The sequence below is a fragment of the Danio rerio genome, chromosome 17 (genome assembly GCF_049306965.1).
Source record: "Danio rerio strain Tuebingen ecotype United States chromosome 17, GRCz12tu, whole genome shotgun sequence".
In the NCBI taxonomy this organism is placed as follows: domain Eukaryota; kingdom Metazoa; phylum Chordata; class Actinopteri; order Cypriniformes; family Danionidae; genus Danio; species Danio rerio.
In genome coordinates, this window is record NC_133192.1 from 29,536,587 (window position 1) to 29,562,703 (window position 26,117).

The 26,117-nt window shown below is 34.4% G+C and overlaps 1 protein-coding gene and 1 long non-coding RNA gene across 5 annotated transcripts in view; both read left to right on the forward strand.

Moving 5' to 3' along the window:
• Positions 1–18,447, forward strand: part of luzp1 (leucine zipper protein 1) — a 66,026-nt gene extending 47,579 nt beyond the window's left edge. For all 4 annotated transcript variants that reach the window (XM_681835.10, XM_073928608.1, XM_073928607.1 and 1 more), the window contains 2 exons: positions 11,668–11,854; positions 13,848–18,447. In XM_681835.10, coding sequence (XP_686927.3) covers positions 11,668–11,826 — 159 coding nt within the window. In that variant the 3' untranslated portion in view covers positions 11,827–11,854; positions 13,848–18,447. The remainder of the gene's footprint in view (positions 1–11,667; positions 11,855–13,847) is intronic.
• A 5,147-nt stretch (positions 18,448–23,594) lies between these two features.
• Positions 23,595–25,580, forward strand: LOC137488108 (uncharacterized). The gene is made up of 3 exons (XR_011007014.2): positions 23,595–23,692; positions 24,290–24,337; positions 25,193–25,580. It is a non-coding gene; the product is annotated as an uncharacterized lncRNA (long non-coding RNA).
• The last annotated feature ends 537 nt before the right edge of the window (positions 25,581–26,117 follow it).

Sequence of the window (26,117 nt, forward strand, 5' to 3'; positions counted from 1 at the left end):
TATATATATATATATATATATATATATATATTATATATAAAAAGTTATTCAAGTATGACATAAGCTATGTTTCCAGTCAAAGATTATTATTCAAATTACATTTATGCACAAAACTGGAATATCACATAAATTGTTTGTGAATAAAGCATCATTTCCATCAATGATTCAGAGGGAAAAAATTGTCACTTCTTGATAAACTGGCACAAAATTTTAAAGAAAAAAATGGAATTTGCTGCAGTAGGAAAGTAGGGCCTTTTTTAATAACAAAATAAATCACTTGTGCCAGACGAAGGAAAAAGCAGTTAACGTGTGGTGCTTTTAGCGGTGCAAGACACCACTCAAGATGGTTCTAAAATCTATTACTGAACCACTTTGGTGACGGACTCTGTCTTGGAGAATGCCATCATAAAAATGACCAAAACATAATTTCAGTGTTTTATAATGCGATCGGCCCAATGGTTTGTCCATTAATGCAGTGGTCCTCAACCACTGGGCTGCGGACTGTTATCGATCTGTGAATTAATTGGTACCAGGCCACACAAGAAATCATTAATTATTTCTGTTTTATTTATTATCTGAGTCTAAACATTTTTTATTTAAAAAAAAATCTTTTATTTTGAAAAATGACCGTATTCTCTTGCTTATATCTTGGTCACTTGAGCACCCGAGTTTAACCCACAAGCAGCAAAATAAGTAAGAAACAGACATCTTTGGAAAGTTTCTTCGCTAAGAGGAAAAAGCCCAGTGAAGGATCCGCAAACTGCCAAGTAATAGATCCGCAAGCCACTTGTCAAAAAATGAGGTGAATCCAGCACGTCTTTTCTAGGGTTCGCGTAAGTTCGTTTTTTTCCAATAGAGGTGTGCAGCTGCATGTGCAAGCAGCGTGAATTCAGCCTTGATGCGCTTGCGCCTTCCAGACACACCCAGTTGAATGAATGCCACGAGCGCTTGGCGAGTCCTGTAACAAGAACTGACCATTCAGCTTGTATGGAATATACACATTTTGGTAGACTATTTATCTCAAACAAACACAGAACCCCCAAACACTGCAGTGCTTGATGGTCACCTTGCCTAATAATCTAAGAACCTCCGACCAAACCCCCAACAAAATTTGTCAAGTGTTGACTGGTCTGCAGTGATATAAAGGTTGAGAGCCACTGCATTAATGCCATGCCATCACATCCTGCCTCTTCTTGTTATCACACAATCTTTTAAAACAAAGGTTTTTTGTTTGTTTGTTTGTTTTATGCATGGTGACGCAGTGGCACAGTGGTTAGTACATTTGCTTCACAACAAGAAGGTTGCTGGTTCGAGCCTTGGCTGGGTCAGTTGGCATTTCTGTGTGGAGTTTGCATTTTCTCCCAGTATTCGCGTGGGTTTCCTCCGGGTGCTCCGGTTTCCCCCACAACTCCAAAGACGTGGTACAGGTGAATTGAGCATGCTAAAATTGACGTGTGTGTGTGCGTGTGTGCGTGCGCGTGCGTGTGTGTGTGTGTGTGTGAGAATGAGTGTGTATGGATGTTTCTCAGTGTTGGGTTGCGGCTGGAAGGGCATCTGCTGCGTAAAAAACATATGCTGGATAAGTTGGCGGTTCATTTTTCTGTGGGGACCCCAGATTAATAAAAGGACTAAGCTGAAAAGAAAATGAATGAATGTTTTGTGCATGATGGAGTTTTTTGGTTAATATTTTTTCCATCTCAGTTTTTGCACTTTTTTTAATTGGATAAAAAGTGTATCCTACTTAGTTGTGGGCATAAGTTATTATATGCAATATTACAAACTGCGCATAAAATTAGGGTGGATGAAAATAGATATATTTCACGATGCATGTTTTTTTCACAGTTATCATATTTGTCTAGTAATATTTAAGTGTATGATATTAATACATGTCAGAAGGGTGGTGAAAGCTAATGATGGACAGGTCAGGGGTCAAGCCTTTGTTTTTAGTCAGGTCAACTGGCAGTTTTTGTCTCATCAGCTTAACCAATTTGAGTCTGGCGTCACCCCAGCAGTCAAAACAAAACATGGAAAGTGGGCCCTTTTCACAAGCGGTTATCCTTTTTCACTTACAGAGAATGCATGTAAGAGAATGGAGCTGCATCCTATCAGAGCACCAATTACCATCATCCTCTCATTAAACATCTCAAACAGCCCAGCCCCCCAAATTTACCCACAAAGACCTAATTAAACCACCAAGATGGACCTCAAACATGGCCCCTTCCTGGCACACGACTAACCGAAAGCTGCCCCTCTTTCTGCTTTCTCACATTCTATTTCATGCCATGTTTGTTTTCTTTGTCCGTTGCTCTGATGTATGGCAAATGGCCTGTTCATTTATCTGAGAAAGTTGAAAGATTTATGCACAAGTGAATTCTAGCACTTGCAAAAGCAGAGGTCAGATCATTCGTCTTACTCCCTTCTCTCTATCACTCAGTGAAGGTTAGTTTTCTTTGTGCTACAGATGGTTCTTTCTGCTGTCATTGCAGCTGTAAGTTAATCTACTGCTATTGTGATCACACAATTCTTCATTCGCTCCTACTTCTCTCTGTCGGGGATTCGCCATCATTAATCTTTACCTTTTTCATCTTTAAAGCATCTTTCCATCTGTAGAAGTAAATGTGATTTGTTTCATAGACTTTTAAAATTGAAATGGGGGGAAAAGAAGAAAAGGTTCCAAAGAATAAAGATGTTTATATTGGTCAAAGATGAGATTTCCTATTTTGGTGCACATTAAAATGGTTTTATATGCATGGAAATCATAATAAATGAAAGTAAAATTAACTTTTGTGAAAGTATGCTGTGTCCAATATACAGTCCTCAGCATAATCGAGTGCACCCCATTTTGAAAATGAATATTTGTGTTTGTATCGCACTGCTACAAGTGTGATATTGCATTTTTTCAACAGTTTGACGGCATAATTGTGTATATAAAAACAAAATCAAACATGGAGTCTCAAAAACCCTTTTGTATGAGGAACTACTTTCTTCCACATTGGATTCAAATCATAAGCTGACAGTTAAACAGTTGAGCGAGCATCTTTTAAACTTTTTATCTGAAGTGTCTGCTTTCTGCTGACTGTATGTGGGCGGAGTAATACACAAAGGGTAGAGAGGCTGTACAGGTGCTGATATTACTTAAATATATCACGGCTATCAGCCAATCAGATTCGAGAACCAGACAGAACCTGTGTGTGAGTGTGTGAGTGTGTGAGTGTGTGAGTGTGTGAGTGTGTGAGTGTGTGAGTGTGTGAGTGTGTGTGTGTGTGTGTGTGTGTGTGTGTGTGTGTGTGTGTGTGTGTGTATTTGATATGATATGTATATTTTGTAAACATAGCTGCAGAAAAATATTTGTGACACCTAATGACATTTGATTGTTACATTGGTAATTATGTTGTACATGGTCTTTTGAGCAAACCATGGTAAAAAAAAATGTGGTATTCATTCTTTAATAAAAAATAAATCAACTTTTAAAAGAAGTTAAAGTGCGAAAAAAGCATGAAGTGACTTCTTTTATGCTTGAATTACTTTTTATATTTTGGAAATAATTCAATATGACAGAGTGGCTTTAAGTGAAAATTGACATTTTTGCACAAAATTATTAACACGATCATTGATTCTTTTTTTTTTCAGTATTTAAATTTTTATAATGAAATTTCATAGTTAAGGATGAATAACCTGGTTCTGGGACAAGATTAAAATGAAAACATGGTCACTTCATTTTGATGGTCCGTTTGTTGAATTTAAGTTACATTGATACTACATGCCAACTAATTCTCATTAGACTATTAGTTGACTGTAAAGTTGGGGTTATGATTGGGGTTAGGGTTAGTGTAAATTGACATGTACTTGCAAAGTTTCTTATAGTCAATTAAATGTCTGTTGAAGGATCAATATCAACAGATATTAAGCCTACAGTCTACAAACACTCAAATGGAATATCAAAATAAAGTGTTACGGAAAACTTTTTTATACAAAGTCAATGTGGAAAAAGTAGCATAAAAGAAGGAAACCTTTTCAAGACGAAAAAAGTTATGCCAGTTTTAATAAAATGTAACCCCTGGAACACTAAAAGTGCATTTAGTTTAAGGAGGCACCCACCTATTCCCAGTCTAACCGACTTTAACAACTGATCGAAAGCAATCTTCATCCATTCCCACTCAATCTGGAGTCCATTAGGAAAGATTTATCTAATCAGTCATAGTCAGGCATGCATTCAACTTTATCTTCAACTCGTGATTCTTTTTTTTTCCTCCCTGAATTTAGCCCTCTCAATAAATACCTCACTCCAGGTTATCACTCTAATTTTGACACACAACATGATCCTTGTTTAAATGAAGAAACGGCATGTGAACTAAGATCTGTTTATCAGTTGTTGTTTTTTATTATTATTATTCTGTTTGGATGATAATTATGAGCTGTGTTGTAAAAATTTGCAGACTTTAGCTTGTAAAAGCAATCTCTTAAATAAATTGCCATCACAGCTGTGAAATTGTTAACTCATTAAAGGGATAATTCACCCAAAAAATGAGCATTTACTCACCTTTAAGTGGGTTAATAGATTTAAGACTTTGGTTTTTCTGAAGAATGTTAGAAAGCTGTAACCATTGATTTCCATAGTGTTTGTATGTCCTAATATAAAAGGCAATGGGTACAGGTACATTTTTCAACAAATTCTTTTGCGTTCAACAGAAAAAAAGATGCTCAAACAGGTTTGTGACAAATGAAAGGTGAGTAAATGATAAAAACGATGAATGAATTTTCAGTTTTCAGTGAATTACCAGGGTATCTGCAGTGAGTTAAACAGTCTTAAAGTCACTGAAATATTGTGTTTTGTGTCTTAAATCATTTTAAACAGATCTTCATTTTCTTCTGTCCAAGTAAAGCTACCCAATTAGGCTGACATTCATCCAATCACCAACAATCCATTTTAATAAAACCTTTTTTATTTATTTATTTTTTATTATTATTGCAACGAGATACAATTTAAAATAACTGTTAAAAATGTTTTAACAGCAATTTCTCTAAAATAAATTCCCTAATCACTGCAAGAAAACTAAAACTAAACAGTTCCTCATGATAATAACGGAGTACGTCCCTTTATGTTATCTTCTGTTCATACAAAAACTATTTACAGAAGTAAGGTAAAGTAGACATAATATTTATAAATAGACATGAAACTTAAGGTTTTATAATAGAAAACCATTAGGTTGAAAAGAAGCTATAGTATACGCAATCAATTTGGACCAAAAGCCAAAAAATATATATTTTTGATTATTTATGTAATTGCCACCACAGTAAATATTCTTTTAACAATGTTAAACTTGTCATTTTAACAAGAGTTTTCTTGTTTTGACACATTAAAGTATGCCGCTAAGAGAAAATTACGTTCTATTGGCTCAACCGGGCCATTAGAAATAATCATTAGTGTTTGTCCTGCATAAATCTAAAGTTTCATTCATAACGGTCTTAAAAGCGTCCTCAAAAGTCTTAAATTTGACTTGATGATAATAGTAATAATAATAATAATAATAATAATAATAACTCCTTACATTTATGTAGTGCTTTTCTGGACGATTAAAGCGCTTGATAAAACCTGCCCAAACCCTGATTATCTCTTTCATTTCTAATTCCCTTAATGTATACACTTTAATAAATATATGTAAATTTGCAGTTTTCTGGGATTTCATGTTTTTATTTTTTTCCCTTACAACTTTTATCTTTGGAAATTTAAAAAAACTGACTTTTATTAAGGTTTGTAATATTAAAATGTGATATTTTGTATGGGTTGGTGTTGTATTTTATGCCACAAATAATAATACAATTTCTTATACATTGTTATTTCAAAGTACTAAAATGTCAATAAAAGTCACTTTGTTGAACTGTAGATCTAAATGTTCTACATCAAAAGTGGACAGAGCAGAGGTGAAGGTCTTTTAATGCAGTTCACAATCATGAGCAGAAAACACTTGAATCAAACATTACGAAAGCTGTTTATATTTACAAATATTTATTGAAGAGTATATAACCCACATTCCATCAAATGATTGCATCTCTCCGTAGCTTGACCGTGGATGTCTGTATTAAAAGCTTCTCTTGGATTTCCAGACATGTGATCAATACCATAGTGATCTGAAGGAGATTCAATCCGCTCATCAATGATTCGCCATGGTAGAGCTGACAGGGACAGTGAGGCTTTATCTCCTCCATTAATGATGAAGGCACAAGTCCAGGACTGTCCTCGCAGATCAAGGTCATGTGTTTCGAGTCTCTGACATAAAGCCTATGCGAGTCAAATATACGTGCTGAAGTCATTAATACTCCTGCTGCGAGGAGGCCTGTATAAAGTAAAGTAATCCCGCTCGGCCAGATGTCGTGTTATGTTTAGAGCTGGAATGACTTTTCATCCCTGCTTATAAAAATACACAAATCTGGAGTGATTTATGGAGGAATTTTGATCACAGGTTCATTCTGTATTTTTTTCCCCCCAAATTTTTTTACTAGAAGTTCATATGGGAAAATTATGTTTAGACAGGCAACCATTAGCTGCTTACTGATGTAAAATGCTTAGTCAACATCTGATGTACAGATAAAATAGCACTTTGGTGTTTGTGTAGTGTGATGATCTTTGCATTTAGTAAATTGTAGAGCTTGAATTGTTGAATTTATTCTTTCACTTTGTCTGTACTGCTCCTTTGTTTAATAGATTTTAATTTGGAGCCAATTAAAGGTGTGTTCACACTTGTAGTTTGGTTCTCAAAACAGGAAAATCATTTCTGATGTATAATTTGTGGTGGGCATGGCAAACTTCCAAAATAATGCTGTGTGCTGTGCTAAACAGTTTCATTGTATACCAAGGCTCCATGATATTGGAAAAATACAGTTTTTTTTGTTTTGTTTTTTTGTTTTTTACCTAAACATTTTACAATATGAATGTAACCTTTGATCCTGGACCAAAAAAACAATGCTCTAATCTTTGACCATAAAACAAAAATCTGAAGTTTTAAGAAATATCATGTTGTATGAAGACATTTTGTACTTTTCCTGCTGTAAATATACTAAATGTAATTTCTAATCAGTAATATCCATTGCTAAGAACTTAATTTGTTCAACATTTAAGGCTATTTGCTCTATTTCGATTTTTTTTAACCCTCAAATTGATTCCAGATTTTCAATAGTTGTATCTTTGCCAAATATAGTTAAATCATAAGAAACCATTCATCAATGAAACGCGTATTTATTCAGCATTCAGGTAATCTTTAGTTCTCATTTTTAAAAAGTTGACACTTATCACTGGTTTTGTGTTCCAAGGTCACATTTCACAAAATGATTTTTTAACTACTTGAAAAGAATTCATAATTTTACTTTATTGTTTTTACATAAAATATAATAAACAAACGACTACACTGTAAAACCCAACAGTCAACTTTATCGAATGAAATGAGTGTAGTTATCTCAATTGACTGACAATTAATTCTACCTTTTTGGAAAGAGTTTTGAACTCCGTGTTAAAGGTAATGAGTTAATTAAATACCTCATTACTTCAGCTTAAATGAAGTAGGTTCACAGCACTCATTAGGATTAATTTATTAACTCAAATGGTGTTGTAGCAATTGGAGCAAACGGTTTGAGTTGCCTTAACTTAATGGGTTTTACAGTACTCAGTTGGTTTGAGTTCTTTTCGTTTATTGGGTTTTATTGTTCTCAAATTGATTTGTATACTCAAATGGATTAAGTTCACATTAGGATTAGTTTTTGAACTTAAACGGTTAGTTGCAATCTGTTTCCTCAGATGGTTTAAGTTACCTTTACTTTTTGGGTTTTACAGTGTAGGGTTTCCTGTGGAGTCTTAACAGTGTTGATGTAAACAAATTCAATAATAGAATGTAAAATAACACTTTACTGTATCATTGTACAAACTATTAGATACAATTTATCTTTCCTAAATTTACAAATATTTTCATTTCTTATGACCAAATGTTTAAATTAGTTCAATCTTACACAGTCATGGGCCTTAACATCTTTCTCTCTATTAGGGATCAACTTTGCAATGACGCTTCAAATCATGTGTGTTCTGAACTGATTCCTGGTTAATTATAATCTTAGCCGTGCAGATCCTGTGATTAAAGATATTGATACTGAAACTGTGTATTGTACATCCTTATTGTATACTTGTACAAACGCTGACATTTTTATCAACAACCCATGAAGTACTTGTAGAATGTTAGAAAAAATTGGTACACTTGATCATTCTGTCATTATTTTGGTTGCAAATGACAGCATGTCCTGTGTTTGGTTTTACTTAATTGGCTTAGTCTGTTCATATTTCAGTCAAACCTCAAAAAAAAAAAAAAAAAGCTTTCAGTCAAAGTTGTTTAGTAGTGGTCCATTTTTTAGCAGTCTCTGTCCACTGACCAAACCAAAAGGATTGAGCGTTTGCACTCATTTGAATAAACAACACTAACAGAGCAACCACCACAATTTGTCCTAATTGAACCAAACTCATCCCTTTTACTTTATCAAAAACACCCTAAATAAAGTGCAATAACACACTTAATTTTCATTCATTTGTAGCGGTCATAAAGATGCCTAACCTCACAAAAACGCAGCATGTTGTAAACATTAAGTATATCAGAATGTAATACTATGTTAATTTTATTATACAGCATTTCATGGTATTGAATAATAATAATAATAATCTGTTTTATGGCATTTACATGATACCTTATTACCAAGTTTTCTTTTTTATTAAGTAACCATAACTCTCATAATTACAAAATAGCAAGCACATACTTGAATCTAGGGCTGCTTAATGGCAATGTGTGAATCGGCAATAGACACATCGCAGGATTTGCAATGTCAAGTCGAAATTATAATTAAACAGAAAAAAGTTCCGAGGACATGATGTGATTGCAAAGTTTAACCCTAATATAATGATGTAAAAGATGTTTGATGTGTTTTTAAGACCTGTGACTAAGGACTAACTTGGCATGCTCTGATCAATCGGCGAAGATCGGTATCAGCTGATAATCACATTTCATGACTCGATCGGTACTTGCTGATCTGGCTGCTCTCATGAACTGATCACAAGTGTGATTGCTTACGAGTTCTATGTTTTTCACAATATTGCAAGTTCACTAAAACCTGGCTGGATATATTAAAGAAATGCAAACACTTAAAATGTACTTCTTGTAATATACCTATTGCAATAACCTGAATAGACCTATTTCATTTTAGTAAAGAATTAATGGGTTTGATAGGTGTGCATAAAATATTTTTATCTGTTTTATGAATTCTTTTTTGTAAAGCTGCTTCTTATCATGATGGTGTTTCCACACTAAATCGTTATAAGAGACCTGTTTAAGAGGATGTTGCATATAATCCCTTAGGTTCTCTTAGGTTAGGAGAAGCTTCATTATACTTGGATGGAAAAGGTGCTTTATGCAATGGTACAGTTAAATAAAGCTTGAGCATCAGAATCGGTATTTCTGTATCGACCAATAACCATGACAAGGTATCAGTACTCTCGGCTGCAAAAATTCTGATTAGAGCATCCCTAGTTTTAAGTAAACTTGAACTACTGTATATGGGCACAAGAAATGATAAAGTCTGCCACTTTAACAAAGAATGAATGTGTCTGTATTAATGAAGACTCCATGAAGAGTTATTTTACATGTGATTATTTAATTTCTTTACCTCAATACACCACAAAAAACATAAAGTGCTGTTTATTTCATTTCTATCATTATGCTATTGTTTTCATCAGGGCTTTAATTAGTATTTTTGGGTAATTTTGTAGATTTTTTGCAGATGAACTTGCCTACAAAATCCCAATCAAAGGAAAAAGAGGAATTCTTTACAAATAGAGTTCCTAAAGTTATCTTGTGAAATTATATTCATATCATAATATGAATAGTAGAAAAAGAAAATATTGCAATGTCCATTTTTTTCCAATATCTTTCAGCCATATTTGGCTCATAAATTACTCTGAGAATAAAATAATGGACTTTATTGCATCTTTTAGTAACTAGCCATGTTTTACTCTTGCTACTTTTACATAAGTGGTTGATCTGTGGTAGCCTCTTTTTTATTTTTGGTTTAAATAAACCCACATATTGGCAATTTCAGCGCAGTCGCTACTAATATTGACATAATTTGCTTTGAACTTCCTGTACCATAGACTTACGTGCAGCCCATTCCGTCAGGACATCTTTCTGTTAGATTGTGCTTGGGTAGTTTCCACCCGCTGCCCCTTCCTGAGTGACACAGGAAGTTGCAAGGTTGTGCCTGCCCATTTGGCAGTCGATGCATCGTAACTGGTTTCCTGTACACCCACCTCTCGTATCCCAGCAGGCCTCAAGCCCTATTATGGACAATTAACATCTGTCTGCTGTGTACGAAATTCCACAGCAGTGTGTGGCATATCCTGCTGCCTCATTTGGGAACTTTTTATAACTGACGTCATAAACCATTTGGTTGGCTGAGTAAAGGCTCCACCTTCATGGTAAAGAAAAGAGACAATAGACGTTCTATATTAGGACTTGTTCTGTGGTCAGAGCATTTGCTCTCCCCCAAAATGAGCTTGGTCTGAAACAAAATGGGGAAATTGTACTCTGTGGAGAATAAAAATTTTAATTAAAAATAATTGAATGGGAATGTATTTTTTTTATATCATAATACATTGAAACAAAATATAATTCCCATAAATCTTTATAATAGCTACACACTATGAATCATTTATTAAGCATTAGCAAATAGGTAATTCATTATTTGTTAAGCATTAACTCTGCATTAACAGATGGTTTATAAAAACAGCTACAAATGCTGTATTCTTGACTTATAAACATAATGTGCTTAATGGCTGCATTTTCTTACTTTGTTAATGATTTATTTTTTTATTACTAAATTAGGTATTGCATTATTTACACACCAGTTATTTAAGAATAGTTGGTGTTTTTAAGAACATTCAAAATGTGTAAGTAAATGACAAATAAACTATTTAATTCAACATTTATATATCTTATTATTCAGGCATATAGTAATAGTTACTTTGCATGTTAATAAACACTTTATTAACACAACTTTATTAAGTTTTGTGACCTTATGTGAAGACTGTTCTTGATTTATAAATGCCTTATAAATTATATTTTATTATAAAGTGTTGCCATAATTCCTTTTTACCATAGAAATTAATTAATAATGTATTTGTAATACACTTTTTAATTAATTGTATGTGATTACATCAAATATGTGTTCAGAAATCCAACAAAATTACATGATGTAAGAGTTATGTAAATCTCAGGGATTTTTGGGGTTTTGAAAAGACTGTGAATCTCTATAAAACTGTACGAAATCATAATTTGGATGGTAAAATTGTTCAGAAAGTGAAATATATTTTGATTATCAAAATGATGATGATAATAATAATAATGTTTTAAGCTGGTTTTATTTGTTATGTAGGTTTTATACTTCATTTATATTTTATGTATTGCATTTCACACAAGGAAACCGTGATTAAATGTTCCCTAATCTGTTATAGTTCATGTAATGGTTGTGGTTGTGACGGGCCATTTAAAAACCCAGTGTGGCTTGTGTGACACTTTTTTTTTTTCAAGTCGATTGTAATCATTGTTATACAATATCTTATTTGTCGTATGGTTGTCTTCTCAGTCTGTAGATGATCGAGATCCTGCTCTGTCCTCATGGCGCAGGCAGCCTGCAGGTGACTTGGACCCATACGATAGGCCTGGGAGTCGTGGTGCCTGGTCCAGCAGAAACCGCACAGCTGATGGAAGCCGGTCGTGGTCAAATCGTCATCTGGACAACTGAACCATATTGCCCACATTTCCAACTCGAGGTATGCGTTTATTTAATCTTATTCATTTAATGTGCCCCTATTATGCTTTTATTTGAGTATTGCCATGAAGTGTGTAAAGTAACCCTTGATGAATGTAACGGATAAAAAAAAGTAACTACTGCAACAAGTCTTCAGCAATTACAGTTTCACTCCTGTAATTAATCTGCAAATTAGACTAATACCTGAAGGTCTTCATTGACTGCCCACAAACAACATCTACTTTAAACCACAATCGAACACTTTAGCTAGTTCATTTTGTTAACATCAAATTGAGTAGGACATGAAATATTGATCTTTGCATCAACTTTATCGGTCTTTACAAAAACTCTAGCTGCAAAGTTAATCTCTCAGTTATAGAATTTAAAATTAGGGCTGTGCAAATATTAACATTTCGATTTCGGGTCTCAACATTCACAAAAACTATGCAATATATATATAAAAAACGAATTTACTTGCATCAATTTGTTAAACTATTAAACTACTTCATTAAACTTTTTAACTTGACTGCTCTGAATGATGCACACCACATTCTTGAGCTTTTTTCTGGATGTTGTTATGCTATTTATACATTTTATTTTATTATTTTTTATGTTTATTGTTGACACTTACTTTAGTACAAGCATACAATATTTCAAGTTAAATAGATTTCTGTATGTGACCTTAAATGACATACAATTTATATACAGTATTGTCAAGTGTACTAACTATACATAATACTTTAATTTTGTTAAATTAAAAAAAAGAAAAATAGCAGAAAAATCAACAGAAAATAATAAAAGTAATAATAAAAAAATGTAAAAGACTATTTATATGCAGAGTGAGAACATGTATCCTAATATAATTCCTTCCTAAATATTCTTGAATATATCTTAATTATACACATAGGTATTACACAGAATATTTATATTTATAACTATATACATTACCAGTCAAAAGTTTAGGGTCAGTTTTTTTTCATGTTTTCTTTTCATGTTTTTTTTTCTTTTAAGAAAATTATTCTGTTCATCAAGGCAACATTTATTAAATGTAAAATTTTAAAAAAATATTTATTACAATTTTAAGTAACTGCATTCTTATTGTATGTAGTTTCAAATGAAATTATTACTCCAGTCGTTGTTGCTTTTTTAACTACTACTATTTATAATAATAATAATAATTATTATTATTATTATTATTATTATTATTATTATTATTTATAAATAATATTAGAGTGATTTCTGAAGGATCATGTGACCCTAAAAACTAGAGTAATGAAGCTGAAAATTCATTGCTAAATCACTGGAATTAAGGATTAATTTTAATTTTAATAATTATTTATTTTATAGTGCACAACATTTCATAATTTTACAATTTGTCCTGTATTTTTGATTAAATGAATGCATCTTTGGTGAGCAGGAAAAGCTTATTTTAAAACATTTAAAAATCCTACTGACCCCAAACTTTTGACTGTGAACATAGTGAACGTGAACATAGACACACATTATCGTGTATTTATCTATCAGTTGAGCTTTTTCTGTTCATTTATAGCCACAAAATCTGACTGACTAATCTAAATGTTTGTGAATGGTTATTCAAACTCAGGCTTGAATTTATATGGTAAGATTAACAAAATCATTACTGCCCAAGAGTGTGTACAATCACTGGGGATTTGAGCTGAAGTTCAGATATGGACCAATCACAACAAACTGGCCAATCAGAGTAGAGCAGTAATGCATGATGATTAAAGAACGAACTGTCAAACAAAGCATTTGAGATGCCATTTAGCTATTTGTTGATTTGAAATTTTGTAGAAAATTGAACCATTATTGTAAACCTATAAACAAATCCCCAAAATAAAATTAATAATCCTTAAATCACTGTTAATAGGGGCACTTTAAACAAAAGTACACCATAGAGAATTCTGGGTTATATTTATTTAAAGCAATCTAGAAGCTAATTAATCACATGTTAATAAGTCCTGACCTAAAGTGTCATTGTCTTTTTATTACCGTAGTTCTTACATCTCAAAGCGGCTCCTGTGTTCAAGGAATGAAGATCATCTCATCTCTCAAAGAACCGTCACCTGATCAGATTTCCAGGCCAGAGTGACCCCTGGGAACTCCATAGTACTCCTACATCAACCAAACCTGTATGAATGCACCTTCTTCCAGCCATCACTTAGGGAACAGAAGCCACATGAATCCTCTTCTGCTCCTCATCATGTATTAAATTCGCCAAACGTGACAAGGGAGAGGCACAGACATGTGACTGTCTTGATGTTGGGAGAATGTGAAAGGGCCTCAGGTTCTGGTAGATGTTAGAACATTGAGTTATTTACATAAGGAGCAAGTTACAGCTCGTTGGTTTCCAGCTAGTTTGACAATCTCTCACTTTTGTTTTGTTTTGTTTTTGATCTACGGTGTTTATTTCAGGAATTCGTCAGGATTATTGCACACAAATGATATTTGCCGATCATCCAGGCATAGGTGTACACATAATTTTCCCTCGTGTTGTTGGAGCCCATCGAATCAACTACATTATAGAGGTTTATGTTAAGCCAAAAGTCGACAGTATAGATTGATGTACATACACCCAATTTTTCATCCTTAAAGCGCCTTGAGTCAAGTTTGATCCCATTTGTAATTTGCTCCTTGTATTTGATCATGTCTGCTAGTTTTTCTTCATCTTTTTATTAACTGGATTGTATGCTCTCACAGCCAGCATAGCAAACGGGCCACCAACACTACAAAATCTTGGCAAATGTGTTTGCATGATGACCCTTCTCTGTCTCAGTAGCTCCAAAGGGATGCTTACTTTGGATTCCGAACCACCGGGAGTAATACGATCATGTTGAGCTCATCCGGATGTGACCTCATCCATCTAGGTAGCTTAACCCAAATGCTGGACATTTTATGGAGGATATCTAGAGCTGACTCCTCAGAGCCGCTCTGTGACTCTAATCGCAATCTTTGCACAGAAAAACAATGATCCAAATCCTCGGTGTATCACAGGAAATCAGCATTTGGGATTCTGCTGGTATAATAAAACCCCTAGATGGGTCCAATTTTCACGTTTTTTTAGCCGTAGAGCTTGAGGGTGACTAGCATGACACCACAGAGGATCCAGAATGCTTCAGTTAGGAATGCTTGTGCCTGGATAAATGGCTTCACCATCAATAACATTAGAATGTTGGACACTTGGTTGTCATGCGTTTAGTACTTGTTAAAGTGTTAATGAATAGAGCTGCTGCAGTTCAAATGTACTGTTTCTATTAGGTTTTAAACTCTAGTTTCACATTCAGGCTCAGATTTCGCTCTTGAACATTACTCAACAGTGACTGTGTGCATTAATATCGCTCTTATCCAATACCATGTCACAGTTGATGATGAGGTAGGGTCCATTATTCCTCAGCCCACCAGAGGAACTCGATCTCCAATGCCACTGGAATGTGAGATGTTTTATTTGATCAGTTTTTTTTAATCCAATGCTGTATTTGTGTCTTGTTGTTATAGAGTTCGATGTTCAGGTGGACAGTTTCCTGTCATTGTAACGTCTCGCTTGGTTATTACAGCTAGAAAAAGATCCATGCCACATGATCATGCTCAGTTTTGTATCGCTTTCCTACGCTCATGTGTAGACATTCATCCATCTGCCATGGGCTGGAGGGAGTCTTTGAAACTATTGATCTATCAATTAATCTATTTTAAGTCACTCTAATGAATTTGTAATTGCACTTAAATCATTAAAACACACTTCTAAAGTAAGAAAACAGACTATATCTTTCAGGAAATGATTGTGATTTGGATTATGCGACAAATGTTGTGGCTTATCGGAAGAAGAAAAAACATACAAAACATCATCAACACCCAACTTAAAACAACCCTCATTTAGCAGCAAGCCACAATTTGGCTTTGTACATCACAGATTTGGCCGTTGCTTTGTTCTGCATGGTAAAAACAAATGTGTGTCTATCCAAATGTATATCCCAGACTTCACCTCGACTTCCCGTGTAGGGGTCTCCTTCTGCAGCAAACATGCTGTCTTCTGTATGTCTTGTCCCTGCTTTCCCAGAATACCCCAGTGCCCTGAGCTGCTGTAATCCAAGCTGCCGGTCCCTAAAGCCATTTTATTGGCTGGCTAAAGCAGTGGCAGCGGGCCTGATATACGGCCCCCAGGCTGGTTGCAGGTTAAAGGTCAGCCATGCATTTGATGGGCTCAGAACTTCTGAGGGAGGAAGTGGGAGCAGCTGGCAGCACAGGAGGAAGCAGAGTGGGTGAGCAGCCAATGGGTGGTGTGCAATTCACAGAGATGGAGCCAATGTGTGATACTAAGAGGGTCAGCTTGGGAGGAAAGGTTTCAGCCGTTTACTTCCGTAAATAGAGCTGAGCATTATGAACTGTAAAACCCTCTCTAAAAAAATTCAACCCACTCAAAGCTTGCAAACACAATCCTACCGCTGCTGCATGAACCAGATGGATGTGATGATATAGAGCAAGTCTGGACTGGAAACACCAGCAGACTCTACATCTCCCCTCCCAACCCCCCGGCCAGGCAAAGGTCTCTTGGCTGCTCTGAGACTTCAACCGCAGCTGTCGGAAACCCTTGTTTTTATGTGCTCACAAGACAGTCCAGAGTTTGAGAAGGAGTCTTCTTAAAGAGACTGACTGAAACCGCATTTCGCATGGAATTCTTCCTCGTTTCTCAAGCCTATTTACTAACGTGTCAGTGTGCCGTTCGCTCTCAGAAGTCATCCAACACATGTCTCTGATTTTCATTCCTCCGCTTCTGTCTTTAGCTCTCTGTGGAAATAATCGGCGTGATATTTGGTTACACATCTGAGAATGGATCAAAGGTTATGTAGTTTCACTTATTGTTCATTTAAAAGAACCAATGGAATCGAATTTACATCAAGGTTTTCCCCTCTCTACTTTAGTGCGCATTTCAGGTAGACGGAACTTAACCTAGCTATGGTGCCAGTCGGTTAGCATTACTACTAGCTGGTGTTGACTCGGAATGGTTTTTAATCATTTTTAGTGACGATTTTCTAAGCCTTACAGAGGAAAGAAGTTGTAATTATTTTATAAAAGTCATTTCTAAGCAATAAAGTAATATTGAATGTACAGAAAATAGCAATTTAAAGGCTTTGCTGTGTTATGCCTGCACTGTGAGCCGGCATTGACCCTGAAGGCCAAAAATACGTCACGTGTAATGAAATAACACACTTCAGAATCTGCACTTAACCAGCACTTAACTTAAATCACTCTTTTACCCTTTTCCTCTACATTTATGGATTTGATTTTCTAAAAAAGCCCCCTTTTTATTGTTTTGCCCCTGTTAAGTGAATGTACAGCCATCAAAGATGTGTATATATATTTGTGTGTGTGTGTGTGTATGTGTGTATGTGCGCTGGCCAGAATGACAGAGTAAGTTTGCCTGCAGCATCTGTGAGACAGCTCTTGTATTTTTCTGGGTTGAGAAGTAGACTGTCCACCATATTTGTATACTGCGGGGTGTTTTAATTTAGTTTGTGTCATTATTCTTTTTTCTTTAAGGCCAAGTGTGCTCTGTTTTATTTGACACATAATGTGCCAAAAATCATTCCAGTGTATTTTTGTAGTTTACAAAGAAACAAATGGCTTCTTAAAAGCATTATTGAAATTTAAAGGGTAAATATTTCTGTTGTCAAGCTTTTCCTTTATTTTTTGCCTTTTTGTCAAACTACAATCGGATCAGTTTTTATTTAAAAGTATCTTGTAATTTTGTAAAGTGGGCCATGTTTAAGATCTGTTAAGATTTTGTTCCCTTTTTTGTTTACTGTGTAGATGTGTACCTTATCGGGCTCCTGGAGAGTGTGTTTTCTTTCTTTTTTGATTTATTATTTTCAATCTTTTGTTTATTCATCATTTGTATGAATTATTAAAGACAGTAAACTCAGTAAAAGTGGTAAATCACCAACTTTTCAAACATTAACTATGCTTTTTTTCTTTCAGACTAAGGGAAATGTTTAGGTAAAGCTATTCTTTCTTTCTTTTTAATGCATACATTGAGCCAGGGGCTCAGTATGGTTCAGTTCTGTACTGTTCTCATCTTTTATTAACCGCTCAGACTGTGGGTTTCCCTTCTGTTCATTCAGGGTTCATTCATCTCCTGTGCCGTATTAAAAGCGCTGCCAAAGACAGATTTCAGGCCTTAAACACACAGGCACAAACATGCTGTAACACACACTAACTGAATTGAAATTCACTGATACCTGCTTGTATATCTCTCCAAACACACTCCACATATAACTACAGGCCTGAGTAGTTCAAGAAGGGAGACAGAAGTTGAGAGCATAATTGTGGTGTTTCTCTGATAAAGCAGTGTTTGTAAATGGCTATAGAGTGAACCTGCGGTGAGGACACAGGTGAACGTGCTCATTGTATTCAGCCTTTCAGTGTCAGCAATAACACACACGCACACACTCTCTGTATTTCAGTCTTACACCTTTGTACTGTAATATTTGTGCATGTTTCAGCTTAATGTTTCAGCACTGTGCATGGAGCTACACATCTCTTTAGGCTGAACTGCAGGCTATATGTATTCCAGCTAATATAATAAAAGCAAATTGTTTGTAACTGGTTTGGTTTTGTGTGTTTATCAATAGGTTTTTATTTATTCGCCATCGAGACTGTAGTGATGATGCCATGCATGTTCAAGAACTAAAAAGTTATGTTTGTCTATCACACCCATTTGGTTTACTCTGCCAAGGCACGTTCTGTGTAATACCATAAAGACGTAAATGCAAGTCATTGGCTAACACTATATTCTAGTCATGAAAGTAAATATTACATGTCTGACTGAAAATTAAGGGTTTGTCAATACAGCACAAGATGCATTTTCTTATCTTTTACAATTTATACATTTCAATTAATTGAGTAACTTGTTATTTCTTTGTAATTATATTTTACATTTATTAGTATATAATGTGGCATGATCACTAAATTTATGTACAGTATGAATAGTCACTTTATTATTGGTTATAGCCAGGGCCAGATGGAATCTGCGGACGTTTTTTGCAATTTCTGCAGAGAGTTTTGGTGAAAATTTGCAGATTTCTGCTGAATTATTTTGGGTGTATAGTAACTAAAACCTTAATATGTGAAATATAATATATTTGAAACTTTTACTTAATGCTTAAAATGCAGATCCAATTAGATTCACTTTATTCGGTAAACAAAGCAAGTCTCTCATACAACATATCTACTAAAAATCACTAAAAACTAATTAATCAAATAAACATTTTCATATTAGTCAATAATATTACTGTAATTACTTTAAAACTAAATAAATATAGATTTACAGACATTTACTCGAGTAAATAAACAGAATTAATGATGGGCTAAAAATCTGTGGAATTGTGCGCACACAGATTCTGTGTGGGCCTAGTTATAGCACAGAACAATCATTAAAGAGCCCTTATTTTTGAAAATATGCTGTGTTTAAAACTATTGATTCTTTAACAAAACAGTCGACATCGAATAAATGAATCGTGTTGGGTTTGGATTTTTTGCTTAAATGCTTTAATGTCGATTCATCAAATATGTAGTACCGGATCCAGTAAAACGTGAACACGCCTTTCCCTTCAGGCACTAGTGGAGCGTAAGGGATCACTGGACTGATCATGACATGAAGATGACGATCACTAATAGATGGAGATTCATTTGATATAATTTTCACAACCTTGGCACAGTATAGCCAACCTAGTGCTGTGTGTGTTCCTGTCATATTTCCAACACAATCTCAAGGCAATTCATAACTTTTTGATTTAGTGGCTAATTCGTATGAATTCGTACGATCTAATTTGTATAATTTTGTACGATTTGCTCATCCCCCAATGACGGGTGGGGTTAGGTGCCACACCTTTTTAAAATCATACGAATTGTATGAATTAGCCACTAAACTGACAAAACGTAAAATACTGAGTTCAGGCTGCACATTTCTGATCATTTATACAATAACCTACCCTGCAACATAAGATACCCCGGCCATTTGCTTGAAGGAAGGAGCAGCAGAGATTGTTATATTTGGGACTTTGTCAGTAACTTACAGTACACATGAAGCAATTTCTTCTTCCTCCGGATCACAGGATTAAAAATTGTTGTCTTGTTTTTTGTAGTTTGCAAAATATGTATTTGATTGTGTTTTGTAACTGCTCCACACGGCTTTTAATCAATTATCTATTATGGATCAGTGCTTGTAGAGTATCTCTCATGTTCAATCTTTATGGGGATATTCAAATTAGTTTTAACTTTTGCCACTGTGGGAATTAATGTTGAATTTGTGTCAATGTTATTACTTGGGGTTAGCGTTAAAAGTAGACTAATATGCTGTTGTTTAACTGCATTGCATTCTGGGCTGTCTCATACTCTGTGCTCTGAGCTTTCCTTTTTCGTCTCGTGCTGAACCCACTCGACCAATCACAACCAAAGGATGGATTTGGAAACAAATGACTCGCTGAAGGAATCATATGGGAGTTGTTGGGATAATTAGGTAAAAATAAATGCATATTATAAGACAATGAAAGTGTTTTTTTTACTTTGCATGCAGATCAGCCTGTTGTTGGAGCCCCCTAAAACCAAAATATGACCTTTTATAATGCATAATATGGGTTCTTTAAAAGGATAGTAAAAAAAAAAAAAAACCCTCAAGGGGTTCCAAACTTTTATGAGTTTCTTTCTTTTGTGGAACACAAAAGAAGATATTTTGAAATAAGCTGGAAACCTGAAACAATTGGCTTACATAGTAGGAAAAACAAATACTGTGGAAGTCGTTGGTTATCTTCTTTTGTGTTCAACAGAAGAAAGAAAAGTAAAACATGTAAATGATGACAGAATTTCCTTTTTTGGGTAAACAATCCCTTGAAATGAACATCAGATGTTCCTTAATAATCATATAGTCATAGTTTGATAAGAAAAACAACTACACAGTTTTTCTTACAAGAATGTTGCAAATACCTTTTTTCATACAAAATTCTATGCTGTTTCCACATAATGTGAGGTGTCTTTTATTGTACAACGGGGACATCCATAAAGAAATATAGAATGATTGTAAAAACTTGTCGTTATTGGGCTGGGTATGAATGAGTGTTTTTCTGAAGAGTGTTTTACAGTGACCTGACGCTTGAACTTCCTTTTAAGTCATCAGTTCACAGTAAATGTATGGACTGTGTTTTATGGCCTGGTACTGATAAGTATTGGCATAGATGTTTAAACAAAGAGATAACTACAACTATCTAGATATAAAAGCACTACACATCAAGATAAATATGACAGAATACCGCAGAGAACTTTATAACTCTGAGAGTTCAATAAGCATTAGAATGCACTGTTTGTCCAAGTCTTTGAAGAGGCTCTTAAAACCTTAATCCTGTTCTGAGATCGAAAATGTAAGAATTGTCAGCCTAACAGGACAGGAATTTGAAAGACATTCAAATTTCGATAAACTGCTGGATGAGAAAAGTCTAGATTGTAAAATCAATCTTGTTCCCGCCTTTCTTCCCATCTAGAACATTTATCAGCATTTGTAAAGAGGTTTTTAAAAGCATTTTAATCGTGCATTAGCATAAAACTGAGTAGGTGTTTTAAAGACTTTATTGGACATACCATTTGTGTGCATATACACACATTGGCTATTATCAGAAGGTACTCCTTATATCAGGTGGACCCTTTTTGGGATATTGCACAAATCAAGCGATTAGGCTGAGATTTTCAAGCTATCCTGGCTGAATTTAGCCCTGACACAGTTACATGAAAACAGGCTAAATTAATCTTACTATAGAGTATTTGTTCTTTGCAGAGCACGCCAACAACAAGACTAAGATTAAAAGTGATTCATCTGCTACTTGTGCTGTCAGTTTTGCAAGAAATAACCATTGGAATTATAATATGTACATGTTGATATATGATGATATATATATATATATATATAGTTCTGTCTAGTTCTTGAATTTAAGTGACTGATAGCTTTGCGATATCCTTCAAATAACCCTGGTATAGCTCCTTCTCTCTTGTGTATTACTCCGCCCACATACAGTGACAAGAAGAGGACACTCTACAGTTTGACAAATATTGCTGCTGTTGGACAACAAAATGTACTTTTGAGACTTTTTTTGTGGAGAATGTAGTTGTTTAGATTGCAAAAAAGTTTATTTATAAGGACAGTGCCTATTTTAAAATATTTATCATTTCGGAGATTCAGTGCATCATGTTTGCTTTGCTCTGGCTTTTTCGGGGATAATTATTGTGATATCCTGATTGCAACAGAAATACTGAAATTTCTGTAAATTGATGGCATCACATGTCATTTAGACTTATAATCTTAAAATAAGAGTAAAAATCCCCTGTTTTGTCATCGCTTTAGACATTAAGCTAGAGAATCATTCAAATTCTAGCTCTAAAGTGGCATTTGTGAAGTAGCACTTTCTGCAGTTCTGACGTCAGCTGCAGATGTGAAGGAATAGCAGAAGAAAAGAGTTCCTTGTATAAATAGGTTTATCAGTGTTTGATTTTCTTTTTTATACACTATGCTGTCACACTGATGTATAAACGCAATATCACACAAGCAGCAAAACGAACTGGCTGTATAACGTAACTGGTGGGGGTACTAAGGCATCAGGACTGCAGCCTTGAGCCAACGCATGCCTCCCACCATAGCCGATATACAGCCATATCGCACTGCTACTCGTGTGATATTACTCTGAATTTCAAATCTAATTTCTACACATTTAATAATATAAAGTTTTAATATTGTATTATTTAATAATCGATGACAGTACATAATATTTTATTGGATATTTTTCAAGACACTAGTTTGCAGCTTAAAGTGCAACCTTAACCGGGTCTATTAGGTCAATTAGGCAGGTGTAGGTAATTAGGCAAGTTATTGTATAATAATGTTTTGTTTTGTAGACTATTAAAAAAATTCCTAAGGGGGCTAATAATATCGACCTTAAAAAAGTTGAAAAGTCTTCATTTTAGCTGAAGTAAAACAAATAAGACTTTCTCCAGAAAAACATTCCTGTTAAACATCTTCATTCATTTATTTTCTTGTCGGCTTAGTTCCTTTATTAATCCGGGGTCGCCACAGCGGAATGAACCGCCAACTTATCCAGCAAGTTTTTATGCAGCGGATGCCCTTCCAGCCACAACCCATCTCTGGGAAACATCCACACACACATTCACACACACACACACACACACACACACACACACACATACACTACAGACATTTTAGCCTACCCAGTTCACCTGTACCGCATGTCTTTGGACTGTGGGGGAAACCGGAGCACCCGGAGGAAACCCACGCAAAGGCAGGGAGAACATGCAAACTCCACACAGAAACACCAACTGAGCCTAGGTTTGAACCAGCGACCTTCTTGCTGTGAGGCGACAGCACTACCTACTGCTTTACCCTGTTAAACATCTTCTGCACTGTAAAAAGTGCTACACTCACAAAGTTGGTTCTATCTACTTTAAATAATTGCAATCTAGTTAATTGTATTTGTTTTATACCAAAAAAATAAAATTTGCTTCCTCTTTACTTAAAATATATCAGTTTTTATATAACTGTATATTTTAAATAAAACTAATGCAATTTATTTGAGTAGATTTTTGTACGTGGTTATTGTGTAGAATAAATGTTATAAAAGTGAGTTGACACAGACAATTTATTAGAGCAGCTGTCGATGTGGGCAGGTGTTCATAAAACGTGATTTTAATAGTTTGGCGTGACTCCTTTTTCATTGCCCGGGATTTAGCAGGCAGACGCAGCTTCTGCAATGGTCGACATTAACTGCTCCCAGCAGCGGATCTGATTAACACGGTAAGTTGCAAATTTAGCCGAATGATAATTGTAAAGTCATGCAAAACTGCTGTCTTCGCTAGGCAGGTGAGGTTTTAGCTTTGTAAATTGTACTGTAGCCTCAGGTATGTTAACAGTTAGACTGCTCTCACATGGAAAGCTAAGTTGGCTAACGCTAACCAACGCTAGTTTATACTAACGATTAAAAGTGATATTATTGAGAAAAATAGTGGAAGTAGTTTTAAAACACTTAGTAGGTAAAACTAACGTTGCAGAACCGATTAACAAGGTCACTGGTGGGCGGTCGGGGTGTGGGGGTTCAGTTTGTTAGCGCTAACTTAGCTAAAGTTAGCTCACCTAAGTTATAGCAGCACATTAAGGATGGATATTAAATTCAGAAACGTATGCAACAGTTAAGTAGTTTGTGTTTAACGTAAGAGAAAGTATAACTTAAAGTTTGTGTTTTAGAGATTTAGTCCATAAGTTTTTTAATGCTGCATAGTGAATAAATTACAGATTTACAATTTATTTTAACTTAAATTACATTTACTACTGATGTTTACAGAACCATTTAAATTGTATGCACCTCATTCTAAAATGCATGTTCTTGGTCTTTAGATACCAAAGTGATTTTGTTACATGTGGATCTTCAAACTTCACATCCAGGTAAGAAAAACATTAGATACAATTACAGCTATAATTATTTGCAGGTAAGTAAAACATTGGTAAAATTGCAAACAATAGTGGGCTCCATAGAATTAACTTACATTTGATATCTGAAGATTTTTTTTATGTGTGCAACAGTAAAAACAGTATAAAAATATCCTAATGCAGTTTCTTATTATCTGTCAGTCTTTCAATAAAGCTAACTGATAACACTGAATCACTGAACTGTCATTTGCCAGTGACATTAAATTTGAAGAAAAAGTCAATTAAATGTAGCTTTAGCAAAAATTTAATGTAAACCTTAATGTAATGTGTAAAATGGCAATGTATTTATTTATTTATTTAATAAAATTTGTATTATGACGTGCAAAGTTTGGTGCAAAATGAAGATGACAATTAAATTATAGAATTTGTATTCTATAATTTTCTTATAGCCGTTTTCAAACAGTTTTAATATCTAAATTAAATACACATTCTTATGCTTTATAAGTTGCCAAAATAAACAAAAAAATGTAATACCTAAATTTTAACAATCCTGTGATTGACAGGAAACCACAATGACATGCACTGTTACACTGAGTAAAATCACAGTTTTCTTTAAAATTTGATAACTAAAAACACCTGGAATAATGTAATTACACAACCTCTATAACCTTTTTTTATTTTTTAAATAAAAGTTAGGTAATTTTAACTAAGGTAATTTTTAACTGATAAACTAAGGTGTTTCATCCATGCATCATTCTCACTGGACTTTTGTAACTTCACTTGTAGTTATTTTCTATTTAGTATTTAGCTATTTAATGTTGTTTGGTAGCAACCACCTGAACTCCTGTTTCTTTTTGTCTCTACCAATAGAGTTGTGAGGAATCAGAGGTGCATGCGGCTGCCCACGGGAAAAATTTGCCATCAGCCCAACACAGTTTGGATTATCATAGGACTGTCAGAGGTTTGCCAAACCTGTCAAATGCATGATGGCTCCTGTTTGGACTTACCGATGTCCTCGACTTCAAGTATCCATCAAAACTGTATACATTTAAGATGTATTAGAGACTCTTTGTGGGACTGGACATTATGCATCCAAAATCTTCATCAAAATATGCAAATCTCCTCACTGAGTTGCCTTGGATGATTTCTCAATAGGATCTGGTATTATTAATGTTTTTATTTATGTATTGTGTATGTGTAGCCACATTAATGGCCTATTTTGTAGTCACTATTAAAAGGAACATTGATTGATATTGAATACATGTTATGGTCTTTAATCCATCTTCCCATTCTTATTTAATTGTTATTGACAGGAAAGTCTGTTTATCTGTGTTTACTAGTGTATATTGTGCTTACAATATAGAAACGCCGATTTATTTTCTGAGGTTACAGCCAGAAGTCAATTAAATTCGTTTTAAATGACATATGCATGGTTAATTTTATTTAGATCATTAAGTTCATAATACTTAATTAAAATGAGTACAGTCAACATATAGCAATGTATAAGTAAGTTAAGTTTAACAAAAAAAGTAAGTTTATCTGATTTGAGTAATTTTAGAAATATTATTTGGCTCAACTTAATTTTATTGCATTTGTTTTAAGCAATGTTTTAGTGTTTAAAATACTTAAAAAAGGCTGGAAGTTGAATCAACCTAAAACGTCCGATGCAACCACTTGCCTCACTTTTTATAAGTTAGATCTAAGTAACATTTTTTACAGTGTGGTAAATATTTGAAAGTAAAACAAAATTCACTGGATGGTAAATAATTTCGACTAATTTTATTAACTTATTTAT